This window comes from Ovis canadensis, chromosome 21 (assembly GCF_042477335.2).
Source record: "Ovis canadensis isolate MfBH-ARS-UI-01 breed Bighorn chromosome 21, ARS-UI_OviCan_v2, whole genome shotgun sequence".
Classification (NCBI taxonomy): Eukaryota; Metazoa; Chordata; class Mammalia; order Artiodactyla; family Bovidae; genus Ovis; species Ovis canadensis.
This window is the reverse complement of record NC_091265.1, coordinates 54,255,210-54,273,911: the sequence shown is the minus strand read 5'-3', so window position 1 is coordinate 54,273,911 and position 18,702 is coordinate 54,255,210. Positions and strand designations below refer to the sequence as shown.

The 18,702-nt window shown below is 44.1% G+C and overlaps 1 protein-coding gene across 1 annotated transcript; it reads left to right on the top strand.

Annotated features, from left to right (window-relative positions):
* The first annotated feature begins 7,709 nt into the window (after window positions 1-7,709).
* Window positions 7,710-16,626, top strand: LOC138427329 (pregnancy-associated glycoprotein 1-like). The gene is made up of 9 exons (XM_069566682.1): window positions 7,710-7,762; window positions 8,845-8,995; window positions 9,972-10,089; window positions 10,187-10,305; window positions 11,494-11,687; window positions 12,608-12,724; window positions 14,452-14,593; window positions 14,681-14,779; window positions 16,477-16,626. The coding sequence occupies exons 1-9, from the start codon at window positions 7,710-7,712 to the stop codon at window positions 16,624-16,626; spliced, it is 1,143 nt and encodes a 380-aa protein (XP_069422783.1).
* Window positions 16,627-18,702: the final 2,076 nt, after the last annotated feature.

The following is an 18,702-nucleotide window of genomic DNA, read 5'->3' as shown; positions in this document are numbered from 1 at the left end:
AAATTGATAAGTCCCAAGCAGCAGTGAAGACCTGATGTTGCTGCTAAGTCACTTTGGTCGTGTCTGACTCTGAGCATCCCAGTAGACGACAACCCACCAGGCTCTGCCGTCCCTGGGATTCTCCAGGCAAGAACAGTGGAGTGGGTTGCCATTTCCTTCTCCAATGCATGAAAGTGAAAAGTGATAGTGAAGTCGCTCAGTCGTGTCTGACCCTCAGCGACCCCCTGCACCCTTCCAGGCTACTCCGTTCATGGGATTTTCCAGGCAAGAGTATTGAAGTGGGGTGCCATTGCCTTCTCCGCAATGAAGACATAGTGTTCAAAAAAAAAAAAAAATCTCCCAGGGAAGTCAGTGAGGTCTCATGGAATGTAGGACATGAAAAAGGATGAAACCAGTCTGGGTCTGATATCATGCAAGTCATGGAGAGGGAAGGTACAGCCTGTTTTCACAGGAACTTGGGACGTAAGTTGTGCCTCAAACGTGCCCCAACCCAAGTCTAGGGAGCTGGGATTTCACTCTCCAACTAGAGCCTTCCTCTCATCCTTCAACTAACACCTAACTGGTGTCTCCAAGCCCTTGTATTAGAATCTCCAAAGACAAATCAAAGGTGACACTAGAAGCAAAAGACACCAAAGCTCAGGAAAATGCAACCTCAGATAATGTCTAGATTTTTGCAACCGGTCTGCCGTTTCTTGCATCATGTCTGAAATCCTGCGAGTTTAAAGAACCCCATTGGTCTCTACATGTAAGCATTGTTAAAAAGAAAATTCAGGTTTTATTTTATATAGGAGGAGAGTTGATTTAAAACATTTCATTAATATTAGTTGTATGGGAATTTAAATCCCTTGTACATACACATGTATCCATTGTTTCTTAGATTCTTTTCCCATACAGGATATTGCAGACTATTGAGCAGAATTCCTGTACTGTACAGTAGGTTTTTGTTGATTGTGTATTAAATAAAGTAGTATACATATATTAATCTCAAACTCTCAATTTATCCCTCTCCCACCTTTCCACTTTGGTAAGTATAATTATTGTTTAGATGGAGGGAAGGGTTTAGGTACTTTTTGGGTGAGGGTCTGCACTTGTGAGAGTGCAGTGGCCAGGGAAAGCAAGCCGAGAGAGACCCATTTGAGATGATGGTAAATGTTGAGAAGGACCTGGCCATGCAAAACCTGGGAGAAAAACATTGTAGATGTGGTAAGTAGCCCCTGCTAAGGTCCAAGGTAACCAAGTTTAATAAATGGCTACCCTCCATGACCTCATCCCATGCTTCAGTTATGAGTTAGCAGCAATGAGGCAAGTCAGCCTTCTCAAGAAGGGAGAACCTGGGGCTATCATGAGGCTGAATATGCTCTAGACTCAGGGATGTGTCCATAAACTGGTTATCCCCAGGAGCATCACCTGCCAGGGGCACCACCAATGCCTCTGACTATCTCCATATACTTGGTCTCAGGAGTGAAAACGCCAAGGAACTGATAGCAAAGAAACAAGTAATGACTTTTGTTTAATCTTGCCCCATGTGATTCCCATGGCCCTTTGACCACACTGGTCTCTGCCCAAAACTCTTTCCTCTTTTGCGTCTTCAAAGGTGGCTTGTGCATAACATCAGCACCTGGCTCAGAAGCCTGGTGTCTGGAATTCAATTCACAGTCAGCTGGGACCCAAAGATGTCCAGCTTTGTCCTATGTTTTTGTCCTTTTCCTCCAACTAGATTTGTAAAGCAAAGTCCCTACAAAATATAAGGGTGATTGTAATTCTCTCAAGGCCTTTGAATCTCCAAGGTGTATTTGGAACATCAAAGAGACAACACATCACCTGCATCAGGCTAGTCTTAGACTCCAACCTCCCTCAGTCAGTGGTTCCCTGAGAAAACATAAGGCACATATCTAAGTTACCAGAAGGCTAAGAGAAAATTTCTCGCTGTGAATGCAGGTTCATGTTACCCAATCAACCAAGGTTCTGTGTTGTGTGAATGAGGAGCTGGAGCTCTGGGGATCTGAGTTGGGAATGAGTCAGTCACCACCTGCAGGACTGCCTCTTAGAGTCACTACAGCTGGGGCTCTCCCACTGTGCCTGGAACCAAGAAGAAACAGCCTTGAATATTGCTTTCCTGCTCCAATACGGAGGCAGGTCTGCTGCTAAAATCAGAACCAGATTTGAAGGGCAATGGGAAAGAAGCTTCCACTCTGGTGCTTGCAGACATCTTAGAGCTACCCAGCAGTGGATGCAATTGAGATTTCTGTCATCTTTCCCTTCCTGGAAGTCTCCTAGCATGGGAACCAGAGTTCTTGGGTCCCAAGTCTTCACTAACTTACCTGCAGCCTTAATGTGAGTCGTACAACGCAGGGTTCAGTTTCCCATCTCTTGGATGAGGGAGACTGGACTTGCTCCAGAACACTTATTCCAGATTGAGGCTCAATGCCAATCACTGGACAAGTGGCTCAGAGGTAGCTGTTGCTGAGGATGATGGTCGGCAGGGAGATGTAACTGTCTGGTGATGTTCATGGGTCCTGGGCTCAGGGCTGAGAGTGGTAGACTACTTGGCACACAACTGCTTTGACACGAGGTCTTAGAGGCCTTGCCCCCTGGAACTTACATCATTTGGGTTCTGTGGGATGAGATCAGGTAGTTATAAGTCAAAAGTTACCAATGGGGAAGCTTGTAGATTCCTCAGCAGAAACCCAAATTAGGCTGATGAATCATCTCTCCAAACAAACTCTGGGAACTAGATATTCCAGGACTCTAAGACAAATTTTGTACTATTTTAAATATCATTAAAGTAGGTCATCTTTTGGATGATCTGCCATTTGCTCTCTGGCTTCGGATAATGCCCACTCTTAAAGTGGAATCAAAGGGCCTCTTGGGGAGACTTTCCTTCTCCCTATGACTCATCAGTGAGTACAGCTCTCTCCCCTCCACATATGGAGCAGGAATTTGAGCAGGAATTACATGACCTCCAAGTTTAACCAGAAGACTCAAGAAGGTCTGTCCCTCAGGTAGGTGCTATTCTTTTCCCAGTGCTTCTTCCGTCCCTCCTGTGTCGTGTGCACGCTGCCCACCTCCTGGTTACTGGGTTCTGAATTCCTCCTCCCTTCACTTGAGGATATCTTGGCAGTCCCACTTGTGGCTCCCTCCCTACCCAAGCCCAATCCTTCACCTGCAGTTGGCACTAAGGAAGCGAAATCCAAGACGGGTGTTCCCAGTTCATTCTTTCTAAAAATGTATGTATTCCTTCTGCTTCCAGACCCTGTCCTGAATCATCAACATCTCCTGCTAGATGATTCAGCTTAATAGAGGAATGGAGATGCAGGTGGGAGAGGGGAGTGGTAAAGGTGTCAGGTGTGAGGGACAGTTTTCAGATGACAAGACATGAGTTGGAATAAGGAACATGTGATCTTCCAACAACTCATTCATTGGGAACCTGCCTGAATCTGTTATCTTGGGCTCCTCGGGCTATCACTAAGACAGAAACTTCAAAATGGACTTTCTGTAAACTTCTTACTGCAAAACGATATTTCAAACATAAGAAATATAATAAAGAAGAGTATCATGAACTCTGTATTTCATTATTTGGCATCAATAACCACAAATCTAACCTCTTAGTCCCACTGGTTGTCATAGACTGGAGACTATGTAACATCCAGGTGGTGGCCAATTGAGTTCCTGGTGAAGACATTCTTGACTTGCATCAGTCTTTCTCTTGTTAGTATATTCTCACATGTGGTGGTTGAAGGGAAGGAGGAAGAGGGAGAATAAGAGAAAAAGAGGGAGAGGCTATTCCCATCATGAGGGACAAGCATCAAAACCCCATGTCAACCTGGATATGTCCCAAAGGCCCTACTTCCTAATACCATCACATTGGCAGTCAAGGGTGGACACAATTCAATCCATAGCAGCTAGGCATAGCATAGCAGCTATCTGTTTTTAAATCAAGACAGACCGTCATTTCATTCTCTCTTTTAACCCTTCTTCATTTTTCCTGAAGGATTTTAGGGACAAGATGAACATTTCACCAAATGTACATAATGAGTATTTGTGGTAGAATGATAGGATATGAAAAAAAAATGATATTTTGTCCCCAAGAAAATGAACATTTTATATCCAATCCATGTGCAAATTTCCCTGATTCTCAAAAAGCAGATGTCTTTTCACAGTTTATTGAAATAATGTAGTCATATGTTGTACTTGGTTCATATCAATGGCTCAGATCATGAACTCCTTATTATCAAATAAAGACTGAAATTGAAGAAAGTGGAGAAAAGCACTAGACCATTCAGTTATGAGCTAAAACAAATCTCTTAGGACTATACTGTGGAAGTGAGAAATATATTTAAGGGACTAGATCTAATAGAGAGTGCCTGAATAACTATGGACAGAAGGTTCATGACATTGTACAGGAGACAGGAATCAAGACCATCCCCAAGAAAAAGCAATCTAAAAAAGCAAAATGGCTGTCTGAGGAGGCCTTACAGATAGCTGTGAAAAGAAGGGAAGCAAAAAGCAAAGGAGAAAAGCAAAGACATACCCATTTGAATGCAGAGTTCCAAAGAATAGCAAGGAGAGATAAGAAAGCCTTCCTCAGTGATCAATGCAAAGAAATATAGGGAAACGATAGAAGGGAAAGACTAGAGATGTCTTCAAGAAAATTAGAGATACCAAGGGAATATTTCATGCAAAGATGAGCTCAATAGAGGACAGAAATGGTATGGACCCATCAGAATCAAAAGATATTACGAAGAGGTGGCAAGAATACACATAGGAACTGTACAAAAAAGATCTTCACGACCTAGATAATCACAATGGTGTGATCACTCACCTAGAGCCAGAAATCCTGGAATGTGAAGTCAAATGGACCTTAGGAACCCTAACTGCGAACAGAGCTAGTGGAGGTGATGGAATTCCATTTGAGCTATTTCAAATATTGCAAGATGATGCTATGGAAAGTGCTGTACTCAATACGCCAGCAAATTTGGAAAACACAGCAATGACCACAGGACTGGAAAAGGTCAGTTTTCATTGCAATCCCAAAGACAGGCAGTGCCAAATAATACTCAAACTACAGAACAATTGCATTCATCTCACACGCTAGTAAAGTAATGCTTAAAATTATCCAAGCCAGGCTTCAGCAATAAGTGAACCATGAACATCCAGATGATCAAGCTGGTTTTGTAAAAGACAGAGGAACCACAGATCGTATTGCCCACATCTGATGGATTATCAAAAAAGCAAGAAATTCCAGAAAAATACACCTACTTCTGCTTTACTGACTATGCCAGCCTTTGACTGTGTGGATCACAATAAAATGTGGAAAATTGTGAAAGAGATGGGAATACCAGACCACCTGACCTGCCTCTTGAAAAACCTGTATGCAGCAACAGTTACAACTGTACATGGAAAAACAGACTGGTTCCTAATTGGAAAGAAGTACGTTAAGGCTGTATATTGTCACCCTCTTTTTTAACTCATATGCAGAGTACATCATGAAAACGCTGGGCTGGAAGAAGCACAGGTTGGAATCAAGATTGCGGGGAGAAATATCAATAGCCTCAGATATGCAGATGACACCATCCTATTGCAGAAAGTAAACAAGAATAAAGAACCTCTTGATGAAGGTGAAAGAAGAGAGTGAAAAAGTTGGCTTAAAGCTCAACATTTAGAAAACTAAGATCATGGCATCCTGTCCCATCACATCATGGCCAATAGATGGCAAAACAGTGGAGACAGTGGTTTACTTCATTTTTCTGGGCTCCAAAATCACAGCAGATGGTGATTGCAGCCATGAAATTATAAAATGCTTACACATTGGAAGGAAAGTTAAGACTAAGCTAGACAGCATATTGCAAAGCAGACATTGCTATGTCAATAAATGTCCGTGTAGTCAAGGCTATGGTTTTTCCAGTGGTGATGTATGTATGTGAGAGTTGGACTATAAAGAAAGCTGAGTCCTGAAGAATTGATGCTTTTGAAATTTGGTGTTGCAGAAGACTCTTGAGTGTCCCTGGGACTGCAAGGAGATGCAACCAGTCCATCCTAAAGGAAATCAGTCATGAATGTTCACTGGAAGGACCAATGCTGAAGCTGAAACTCCAATACTTTGGCCACATGATGCAAAGAGCTGACTCATTTGAAAAACCCTGATGTTGGGAAAGATTGAGGGCAGGAGGAGAAGGAGATAACAGAGAATGAGATGGTTGGATGGCATCACCAACTCAATGAACATGAATATGTGTAGACTCCAGGAGTTGGTGATGGACAAGGAGGCCTTGCGTGCTGCCATTCATGGGCTCACAAAGTGTTGAACACTACTGAGCAACTGAACTGAACTGAAGTTGTTGAACATAGTGTCAGATTTCTTTCCTCTTTTTCTTTTCGTTTTCTTCGGTTTTGTTTTTGATGGGCAGGATTTTTGTTTTTCCTTAGAAGATATTCCACTCTGAATGTAGTCATAAGTCTGAATTTTAAAACCTCTTAAGTAATGTGTTGTTATAGGTAGCTAGTCAACAACTTGATGCAATTAGATTTATTAGTTTTTGTTCTCAATTTGTTCAGTTCAGTTCAGTCCTTCAGTTGTGTCTGTTTCTTTGAAGTGCCATAGACTGCAGCATGCCAGGCTTCTCTATGCATCACCAACTCTCGGAACTTACTCAGGCTCATCTCCATCAACTTGGTGATGCTATCCAATCATATCATCCTCTGTCTTTTGCTTCTTTTCTTGCCTTCATCCTTCCTAATATCAGGGTCTTTTCCAATGAGTCAGCATGTTTAGTATGCATTCAGTCTAGCCTGCTTTCCAGCATGGGTGAAGTGGAGGAAAGGCTGCTAACAGAGATAAGGCCTGTGCTGCCCAGATTCCAACATGGCCACCTAGTCCTAGTATCATATTTCCTGCCTCCAGAGGCTATGAGTTTATCAGAACGAGACATCTAGCTCTCTGAAGATAAAGACGACTTTTGTCTTGGTCAACTTTGACTTTGAAGCCTTTAACCCAGAGCCTAGCACACAGTTCTTCCTTGTACATTTGTTGGATGATATAAAATATCTTGTGGATGCGGATGACATTTCTTCCAATACTGAAACCATACAACTGAAGTACTGTTCTGCCCTAAATCTATGATATAGACTGGCATCATAGGTTTCCCTGATGTCTGCCATTAGACCCACTACTTAAAGCCAGTTGTATGTCCCTGGGCTGTCCCTGAAGTCTTCACTTTGCCATTTGAGAAGTTATCCTCCTAGCAATCTCTTCTCCAATGAAGACAGCATGAAGACAGCATGAAGACAGCAATGAAGACAGCATGAAGTGGCTAGGAAGACGACATGAAACCATAAGTGTTGAGCATGGCCCCTAGTATCCATTTTCATGATGTATTTAGCAGTTTTTTCTCCAAGCAGGCAAGGTTCTCCGTCTTCTTAGATGTCCATGAAGATCAGTTTGATTTTCCAGCCAAGGATCAAGGAAGAGATGACAGTTCAATTCTCTGTATTCTAAAAAGCTTCAAAGTCCACTCACCAAGGACACTGATGAAGGTAAAGATTTTATCACGAGTTTTGTTTTGTTTCTTCCTTTTTTTTTTTTCCAGATGTTTTAGTGGCCTAAAGGGGAAAACTAGGGTAGATCAGAGCACATATAACTAGGGGCTCCCAGTCAGCACTATATGCAAAGAACCTAAACTTCCCTGAATACTTGGATCCAGGAAAGAAGCATGAAGTGGCTTGTACTCCTCGGGCTGGTGGCCTTCTCAGAGTGCATAGTCAAGTAAGTACAGCAACTGTATGTCACATGATATTCCTTTCTTGGATTTTTCTTTTTATATGATTATTCTTCCACACATCAGGTTTAGAAGGGAATGAAATATTTCCCTAAGAGTCTTAAAGTTCAACTCTTACTTATTGATAAGTAACTTGCTAGAGGAACTGTGGATCCCAAGGTCTTGGTGTAGTATTGGGTTGAACAAAATTGGGATCCACTCATGTCATGACTTGAAAATACAACTCCTTGCAACTGTTCAGTGCACAGTCTATGCAGATGTAAATGTGTTCCTTTGGAATAGCACTTTTCTAGATTTTATTCAACATGTTCTCTTTTTTCCCTGTCTACTTCAGTGTGTATATGCCTATGTCTGCATCTCTGTATCACTGTTATTTATCTCTCCATCTCTTTGGAAGTCACTGGGAGTCTATTTCTTTTAGTGTTGTTTTCTTTTAATTTTTCATTTTACTCGTACTTCCTTCTCAAGCCTCTGAATTTCCCTTCCTTCTTCCCTATATCTTGGATTCTTCTTTAAACTTTCTCTTCTCTTTCAACTTGGAGAAAGATACGCTCGCTATTTTATATACACTGTTTTGTGCCTGACAAGCAGTGTGACCAGAGCAAACTCAGAAACCTTTTGCATTTCAAATTGCTCCCTTGTAAAAGAGGATATGAGTTCCCCTTCTACCTCCTTCCTTGAGGTTCTATGAGAAGGGATATGTGGGATGGCAACAGCAATGCTAATAGCTGTCATTGTTGAGACTTCCTATTAATCAGGTACCTTGTATCCATCGCTTCACTTATCCCCAAGATATTCTATTTGGGGGGGTTTGTATTGTTATATTCCACCATTTACCAAAGGAGAGACTGAGACACCACATGGTCCTATGGCTTACCCAAGATTGGAGAAAAGAACCTGCATTCAAATCTATGTCTTCGCCATGGTATATGCATAAAATTATAATAACAATGTGCCTCATAAAAATGATTAGAAAATACACAGGGCCATTACAATGATAGTTATACCTTAACACTGACAGCTAATTGTAGCATCTTCTTTGTTTTCTTTGTCAAATGCTTGGTAAAAGAATACCTCTAAGGAGAGTGAAGACCATGAGAAACACCCTCAGTGGAAAAAACATGCTGAATAATTTCTTGAAGAAGCACGCTTACAGACAGTCCCAGATTTCTTTTCGTGGCTCAAATCTAACTATTCACCCACTGAGAAACATCTATGATGTGAGTATTTTGGGAGGACGGTGCCTCACAAAACCTCCTGGTGCTCTAGCCTAGCATAGGGCTCATCTGGAGGTGCCAGGTGGGATGCTGGGGTTAGGGTTCCTGCAGAAGGCAGAGACACTGGAAAACAGGGACCCTAACCAGAGGAGAAGGCAGTCTCATCCTCAACTGTTGGTCTTTGTGACTGGGCCTGACAATTAACAGGTGGCTGGTAAATATCCATTTCTTTGTCAAATATGTGTCATTAGTTTGAGGGTGATTTTTCCTTCTGAAGTAAGTGAGCTACTCAGTTACAGATGAAGAGTGAACCATCACTTAACAAAAGGTAGAAACAATTACAAAGTAATTGTGAATTGCCAGGTAGAGGAATTCAGTTTCCACAGATGCAAGAAAAACAGCAGTAAAAAGTTACTGAGCCTGTATTCTGTTTATGGCCATAAGAATCTAACATAGTTCTTACAGTTTTTAGATTAGAAAAAGGCTTATTTGTCTTCAGGAATGCCCATGCCAGCCTGAGAGATAGGCAAAGAGTAAATACATGTCAAATGAAATGATCACTTATGTGGTGTTGATTGGATGTGGTCTGAATTTAGAGGGAGTATCTGGGGTTGATCAAGAAGGACCTCCTGGAGAAGGGGGTGCTAAGGCTGGGTTTGAAGGGACAACAGAGCTTGTCAAATGAAGGAACCAGGACTTCCCTGGGTGTTCCGTGGTCATGGAGGCCCAGTTGTTACGCCTCTGGGCTTCCCATGCAGGAGGTACCACTTCAAAGCCTGGTCATAGAGTCAATATCCTGCATACAATGTAGCACAGGTAAATATATATCAAATACAAACACCTGTGTAACCAAAGTCTGTGAGCTGCACTGTGGTTAGAAAGTGATTTCAAGAGATATGTGACACCCAGAGGGAGGCATCAGTGTGGGAATAGAGGGTAGACAGTTCTGCACTAACCCATTTCCTCCTTCACCCTGTAGTTGGTCTACATGGGTAACATCACCATTGGAACACCCCCACAGGAATTCCAGGTTGTCTTTGACACAGGCTCAGCTGACTTTTGGGTGCATTCCCTCTTTTGCACCAGTCCAGCCTGTGGTGAGTACAGACACCCCATACCCAGACCATCCTTCACTTGCCCTGCCACCCTATTTCCACCGTGGCACATGATGACATTCATCTCTTGTGTCTACAGCTACACGTGTTAGGTTCAGACAACATCAGTCTTCCACCTTCCGGTCTACCCGAAAGACCTTCAGCATCAACTATGGATCTGGGACAATGAGAGGAGTTATTGTTCATGACACAGTTCGGGTAACAGTGTAACAAACGCTGAGTCAGGACTGGCTATGAAGCTGCCACTGCTTGGCAAACAGATTCAGGACCATCTGGCAGGACCCTTCCTAGTCTAACTCCCATAGATATTGGCCATTTATCCACAGGATCATGTCTTTGGGGAGGCAGTGCCCATGGTGACACACGAACAAGCAAATTAGCTAACCCAGAGAGTGGCTTATGCTGTGGACTTGCAGCTCCTCTGCCCATGAACAGTTCAAAGTTCATTTTGCTGGGAGCAAGAAGTGATAAAAGCACCCACATTTATATTCACAGACTCAGGCACTTTCAGGTGATAACCGGTTTAATCCTGCAACAACCCGACACAGCAGGTACTCTGGTTAGCTCATGAGACATATGAGGAAACTGAGGTGCAGACAGCAAGGGCCTTGCTGAGGGCACACATGTGGTAAACGATGGAGTTAGGCTGGCTCTTCAGGGCTGAAGTTGCTGTGCAGTGTTTGCGGACAGGATAAAACTGATCTGGGAACCCTGGGGGCAGACAAGGCTTCAGGTATCCAGAGTTGGAAATTGGAGGCCTGAGAAGTCAAGGGGCCTGATAAATGAATTCTCACTCTAGAGGACCCTTGAGAGTCTAATAAACCTATGGCCTGCCTCCCTCAAAATACTTGAGTAATTCCTCTCTCTCTGTTTCTCTCGCATACACACTCACAGAAATATACACATATCCCCAAGAGTGAAATCCCCAGGCAGTAATTGCATAGACGCCTGCAAAAATGATTGTGTTTTCGGCTTCTGTCTTCCAAGACAGATGCAGAATCCACAGTACATTACAGAAAATGAAGTCCATTCCTGTCATTAGGTCACAGAGAAGCCAAAGAGAAGGCTCTCTTGCTCTTGATTGTTTTGTCCATAAGGAGGCACCAATGGGACCTGGCCTGACTCTTGGTTGACCCACCTGCAGAGAAGCCAGGAGGCAATTTTGACTCACTCAGGTGGTGTTTTTCAGAAGGGCAGATTTTTAAATTCACAGCCTCTCTCAAAAGGAACCCAAATTACCCTCCCAGCTTAGTCTAACCATCTATGGGGCACTTAAGACAGAGCACAGCCTCAATTCTTCTCTGAGGATCTAATGAAAATGCACTCCAGCCCAGTCCTAGCCCTACTTCACGTATCTGTAAGTGGTAACACTCTTCTCTCCCACAGATTGGGGACCTTGTAAGTACTGACCAGCCGTTTGGTCTAAGCATGGCAGAATCCGGGTTTGAGGGCACAGTTTTTGATGGCATCTTGGGCTTGAACTACCCCAACCTATCCCGCTCAGGGGCCATCCCCATCTTTGACAAGCTGAAGAATGAAGGTGCCATTTCTGAGCCTGTTTTTGCCTTCTACTTCAGCAAGTAAGTCTGAGATGGACAATCACTTTATCCAAATTAGCTGTAAGATGCTTTCAGTTATATGAAAATTAGAACACTTGATAGAAGAGTATCCTAAGAGATAATCTAACCCAGGATAACTATGGCCCCAAGGCCCTACCTGGATTCACCACTAGCTTTTATAAATAAAATTTTATTTGAATACAACCTTACTCCTGGGCTCAAGACCAGTAACTTGGTCTAGGGGGATGAGTGAGGAAGAAGGCGAATGGAAGGCAACAGGAAACAAGTTGAAGGAAAGGCATTAGGATTTGCTTATGAATTTGATAAGGATGGAAGGAAAAGGTGGATATGGAAAATTGTGGATATTTTTGCTTCCTCATTTGCATTTCACTGGGAGCCCAGGACCAGCTACCCAATTTATGGAGCTAGTGAGAAATGAAAGTTTGGGGCACAAAAGTGTGGGACCCTTTGTAAAAGAAATATTAGGAATTTAAAGACAGGGAGAGAAGAGGTGGGGCCCTTTCTGAGGGTGGGCCCTTTGGACATTAGAGGTCACAGGCCAACTCTGGGTGACCTGAACCCACACCCTTAGAACTCTCATTCTTTGATTTTCCTGAAAAATGACAAGCTGGACAAGGAGAAAACCAAAACACTTCAGCACCCTCTCCTCTAAGAGTGTCTCAGCATTCAGGTCGCTGGAGGTCCAGGGCATCTTCAGAAGACACACTGGGTGGAGTCCAGCCAAGTGATTCAGCTTCTAACCTCCTCTGTGGCACTCATTAGTCAGTAACAGACAGTCTGGATCTCAATGTCTCTTAGAAGCTATTTCTGCATCTGTACATGAAGACCTTATTAGGGCCTTGATGGGTGGACAAGTGCAGCTCTCAGACAGTGCTGTTGTTACTGTCCTCCAAGGATCACCTCCTCACTTCTCTCTACAGAGACGAGCGGGAGGGCAGTGTGGTGATGTTTGGTGGAGTGGACCACCGCTACTACAAGGGAGAGCTCAACTGGATACCATTGTTTGAAGAGGGCGACTGGAGTGTTTACATGGACCGGTAAGCACATGTGTACGGGAGTGTCCACATGACCCTCCCTCTGAGGGTCAGCCCAAGTGATGCTCCAACTACCGTAAATGGACACAGGCAGACACACACAAATGCATTTTCAGACACACGGTCACACAGACATATACACCACACACAATGACAGACAGACACACAGACACATGGAAACACACAAGCAGACACACATAAACATACACAGAGACACATAAAACATGCATAGCTAGTCAGAGACACACAAGCACACACAGTGACACATACAAACACACATACAAACAAACACAAAAGCCCATAAATACACAAACAACCCATGAGTTCATAATCCCCAGGCTCTCTGACCAGGGCTCTGACAAGGGTCCTATAAGGGTCCAGAGAGGTCTGTGCAGCTGGGAGAGGGCTGCACCCACTGCACTTTGAGGTGGGGAGCATGGTTAGAGGACTCTACAATGTGGTGAACAGAGGATCGGAGAGAATTTCACAAGTATGAACAAAGCTATGACAAGATGACCGACTTTCAGGGCACCTTGGACATAGAAAGTTCTCAGTACAGATAAATGTCATTTTAAAAACAAGGACATTCCTGAGAATATGGGGAAAACTGGCCTTCCTAGGGAGCAACTACCCAGCAGTGAAAAGTGCTTGGCTGCAGTCTTAAGATGTGAAGGCAACTAATGAAAATGATATCCCACGTTCTTGGGCACACAGTGGGACAGGGTCTATAACAGAGATTCAGGAAGGTGGGATCCAGGAGTGACCTGAGGACAAGAGGCATAATTGGTAGGATTCTGTGTGATACCCTCAGACAAAAGCTGACCTATCCTTTGGCTTTTCTGTGGGCTAGTCATGTATTTCTTGACCAGGATCTCAGGGTCTGAGCTGGATGTAGGAGCAGTGTTGGGAGACACCCTCTCCCAAAGGATCCCCTCTCTCCCCTTACTATGAGAATCTGCTGCCCCTGCGAATCTCCATCCTCACTCTGTGTGCGATCCGTTATTTGTTCCCCACCAGATACAGCTCTCTGGAGGTTTCTTATTGTTTTCTAAGTTTTCATTCACTCATTGAACAGACAAGCATTGGGCATCCACTGTGTGCCAGGCACTTTAGTGAGGCAAGGAGAATAAAACTCCCCCTCACATCTAAGAAGGCAGATGTACATGAAGTGACTTGCTCACATAGTGAATTTTGACTTTGGTACATGCTAGACATGAGGAGGAGAAGGTAATGGCAACCCACTCCAGTACTTTGCCTGGAAAATCCCAGGGATGGTGGAGCCTGGTAGGATGCCCTCTGTAAGGTCGCACAGAGTCGGACATGACTGAAGTGAGTTAGCAGCAGCAGCAGCAGACATGAGGGAGGGTCTACAGAGACTGACCAAGACAGGGGACTGATAAATACTGGGGGAAAGACTTCCCAAAAACTGTACAATTAAACTGGGATCTGGAAGTTTAGAAGTTTTTTTTTTTGTTGTTGTTTTTTGTTTGTTTTTTTTTTTGTCAAAGTGGAGTGGAGTATTCTAGGAATGAAGACCAGCTTGTGTCAAGGTACAAAATATCCTGGTGTATTCAAGTACTGCATTCGAGGATGTCAAGAAAGATGCTGTGTCGAGAGGAAAGGAAAAGAGGGCCAGAGAGGAAGGGCTGTTTAGGAGACAGTCGGGAAGGGGACAACTCTGGGGAGACTCAGAGTGACCTTAATGCCAGCTTTCTTCTTTTGTCTCTCAGCATCACCATGAAAAGAAAGGTTGTTGCTTGTTCTAGTGGCTGCGAGGCCATTGTTGACACCGGGACATCACTGATCCGAGGCCCAAGAAAACTGGTCAATAACATACAGAATCTCATCGGCGCCAGGCCACGGGGTTCCAAGGTAAAGGGTCATACCCCAGGGTCACTCCCAGTCTCCATACACAACAAGGATCTCCAGAGCCAACCTCTTGCCCTCTCTCTCTAACAGCACTACGTTTATTGTTCTGTGGTCAATACCCTGCCCTCTATCATCTTCACCATCAATGGCATCAACTACCCAGTGCCAGGTCGAGCCTACATCCTCAAGGTGAGGGGACAACACTGAGGGTTCGTTCTCAAACTGCAGCCTGTAGGAACCCTTTTGGCTATGCTGGGAGGAGGGCGCCCTCTGGAGGCCATGTCGCAGCATTGCAGATGCTGCTGAGCCCTGTGGCTGGGCCAGGGCCTCCCACAAATACAATCACTTGAGAGAAAAGGGCTGTGTGGGACACTGATCTTCCTGAAATAAATGTGGAGATGCCACACCATATGGCATGGTGGGAGTCAGGGAGAGGGGATCACTAAGGTCCTCAGTTCTCAAAGAGCTTCAGTTCTGAACATGTACGTGCATGAACATGAAATTCAGCTCTCACAGTCCCGGAAATAGGCCATGTTACAAGGAGAATGGCTGGGGACAGTCCCAGTGTGATGTCCCAGCATAAGTTAACAGTCTCTGTTCCCTTCTTGAAGTTTTCTTGGTTTGAAGATAAATTACATGCTCAGCCTAGTTTTCGGCTTCCTCTTCCCCTTGCTCCGGCCAGGTGCCTCCTTTGTGAGTCGGGGTACCTGGCCCCTCTGTGGGGAGGTTGGATCCTAAGAAGAATGAAGGGTGCACAGGGACTGCTCAGCCCCAGCACAGGGTGGAGGCTTCACGTAAGCTCCCTGCGGGAGTTCAGAGCAGGCTGATGGGCTCAAAGACTTTGAGGAAGAGAGGGAATTTCAGGAATTCTAAAACCACAAACTCATTGAGCCATATGGAGGGTTGCTTGGTTCTAGGCAAAACTGCAGTGGATTCCATGCAAATAGCATCTCAAGGTTGTCTGCACTGGGGCACTGGGAACTTACTAGGGGTGATGAGGGCTATGGACTGACCTGTGGGAATGGGGAACGAGAGTACATTATCCAACCAAGCCTGGAGGGGCCAAAGAGGGCGAGTATGAGCCGAGCCAAAGAATGCTTCTCAGATTTCCTGAGTTAAGTCTGCAAGAACGTGTTGTGGGCACTGCTCTATTTAAGATGGATAACCAACAAGTTACTTTGTAGCACAGGGAACTCTGCTCAGTTTTATGACAGCCTGGATGGGAGGGCTATCTTTGGGACCAGGATACTCATATATGTACAGTTGAGCCCCTTTACTGTCCACCTGAAATTCATAATATTGTTAATCAGCTATACTCCAATACAAAATAATATTTTTCAATAAAGTATGGATTGTGGCTTGCAGGAGGAGGATCAGCTTTCTCTGCACAGAAAACAAGGAGCAGGAATCAGAAGGAAAGAAACAGAGAGTGAGGGGAACTAGGGACACATTTGTTCTTATCTAAAAAATTATATTGAAGTGTGGCATATCTTCAGTGTTGCATTAAGTTCTCCTGCACAACAATGTGACTCAGTTATATACACACACACACACACACACACACACATATATATATATGTTTTTCATATGGTTTATCACTGAATATTGAATATAGTTCCTTACGCTCTACAGTAGGACTTTGTTGTTTTTCCTTCCTCTGTTTCCCCAACTCCTAGTCCTCCACTCACCACACCCTTCCACAAGACAACCTCATGTCTTTGACCTCTTTGGTTTTGGATGAACTCTCATATTTCCTGCTGCTGAGAAAACCCCTTGATACTTACCAAAAGAGGGAAATAAAACAAAGAATTGTGCTTGGTCTGGATATTGGGGGGAGTCACCGGTAAGGGCTCATGCTGACTGATGTGTGTCTCCAACTCCCCCAGGATTCTAGAGGCCACTGCTATACCACCTTTCAAGAGAACCCTTTGAGTCAATCTACAGAGAGCTGGATCCTGGGAGAAGTCTTCCTGAGGGTGTATTTCTCAGTCTTTGATCGAGGAAATGACAGGATTGGCCTAGCACAGGCAGTATAAATGCTTGGTGTGGTTCAGGAATCAGTAAGGGTGCTCCAAGCAAACACTAAATCACACTTGGGGTACTCCTGCCCAGGATGCTGTGAACTGTATTTGTTGGTCTTCACACCCTATTCTCAGTAAAGAATAAAGCGTTTCACTCGTAATGGTGCTGAAGAAAATGGCTACCTCTGTTTGTGTCTGGGAGTGAAGGATCTAGAACCAAGTCTGAATCAAAATTGAGAGAAACCCTACTCCAAATGGCTTTAAGGAAAAGGGAGACTTATTGAAATGATTCTGGGAATCCAAGATACAAGAATCAGAGCAAATACAAAGATCTCAGTGATTGGACCCAAGAAATCAGAAGTCATCAATTCTCTCTCACTCTCACTCTTTCCCTTCACACTTCTTTGATGGTCTTAGCCTGGCAGCTTTCTTCCTTAAGGCTTCTACACCTAGTGAGGGAGTCCAAGCTACCTGCCCTAGGGTTTTAAATTACAAAGGCATCACCTAGTAATGAAAGAAGCTTGCAGACATCAGAGTTCAAGGGTGTTCTCTGAATGACCCACCTCAGATCACATGTGCAGCCCCAGATCAGCCACCTGGTAGGAAGATGGGGTCTTATCACTGGTTTTACATGGTCTTAGGCCCTGACCAGGCAGCACACATGATTGTCAATTTCCTCCAGAACTACATAACTGAAGCTGGGGAGAGGCAGCCCCAAGGACAGCGACCGGCAGATGGTCTAGGCCCTGGAAGAGTTTGTGATGACCCACCAACTCCACCACCTCTTCATTCAGAGGAAGTAAAAGGGGCAATGAAATAGTCTCTCTTTGTCCCATCTCAGATGATCTTATCACCGGGCTTCTCCTCCAGGGGACTTTGGGTGAGGTACTTCATGCAGAGAAGATTCCCTCTTGTCCCCACACCCCAATCACCAGCTCTCTGCCACATATGCCTTCTCTGTCCTTTCCAGTCCTAGTTGGTAAGTGGTGGCCCCAGTGGATCCCTGAGCCATACCCCTCCTCCAGGACACAGAATGCCCCTTCCTTGGCTTTCAATGCTGCTGGGGAAAATGCAACACATGTATCGGGGGACCCAGAGTATACAGAGCCTTCAGCCTTTCTGAGCTTCTCCATGGGTGGGGCTACAAACTATTTGCTTGGAGCTGCCATGGTTAGGCACTTTTGCAGAGGAAGCATCGATTCTTTCCATCTGGAGGCCCTCAGTAGATGCCTCAGCCGAGTCAGCAGGGGTCACAGGTTGATTTCTTTTCAGATTGAATGGTTTGATCTCCTTGTTGTGTAAGAGACTCTCAAGAATCTTCACAAGCACCACCATTCAAAAGCTTAATTCTTTGCTATTCACCATTTCTTATGGCCCAGATCGCACATCTGTACATGATTACTGAAAAAATCATAGATTTGACACTAGAGACCTCTGTATCAAAGTGAGTCTCTGCTTTTTTAATACACTGTGCATGTTTTTCATAGCCTTTCTTCCTTCCAAGGAGTAAGTGTCTTTTAATTTTGTAGCTGCACTCAAGGTCCTTAGTGTTTTTGAAGACCAGGAAAATAAAATCTGTCACTGTTTCCACTTTTCCCTCATCTATATGCCATGATGTGGTGGGACTGGATGCCATGAATATTGAGTATATTTTTGTGAATAGTTTTTTGAATGTTGAGTTTTAAGCCAGTTTTTGCATCTCCTCTCCTCATCAAGAGGCTCTTTAATTCTTTGCTTTCTGCCATTAGGGCAGTGTCATCTTCATATCTGTGGATGTTAATATTTCTCCCAGCAATCTTTATTCCAGCTTGAGATTTATGCAGTCCAGCATATCGAATGATGTATCCTGTATAGAAGTTAAATAACTCGAGTGAGAATGTACACCTTGTCATGCTTCTTTCCCAGTTTTAAATTTTTCAGTTATTCTGTGTCTAATTCGAACTGCCGCTTTTTTACCTACATACAGACTTTTCAGGAGACTTGTAAGGTGATCTGCTACTAGCATTTCCTTAAAAATGTTCCACAGTTTGTTGTGGTCCACACACTGAAAAGTTTTAGCATAGTCAATGAAGCAGACAGAAATGTTTTCTG

Coding starts and splice junctions, on each gene's coding strand:
- LOC138427329 (XM_069566682.1), top strand. CDS start 7,710: ATGAAGTGGCTTGTACTCCTCGGGCTGGTGGCCTTCTCAGAGTGCATA. Junction 14,594..14,680: donor CCAGGCCACGGGGTTCCAAG/GTAAAGGGTCAT, acceptor TCTCTCTAACAG/CACTACGTTTATTGTTCTGT. Junction 14,780..16,476: donor GTCGAGCCTACATCCTCAAG/GTGAGGGGACAA, acceptor CAACTCCCCCAG/GATTCTAGAGGCCACTGCTA.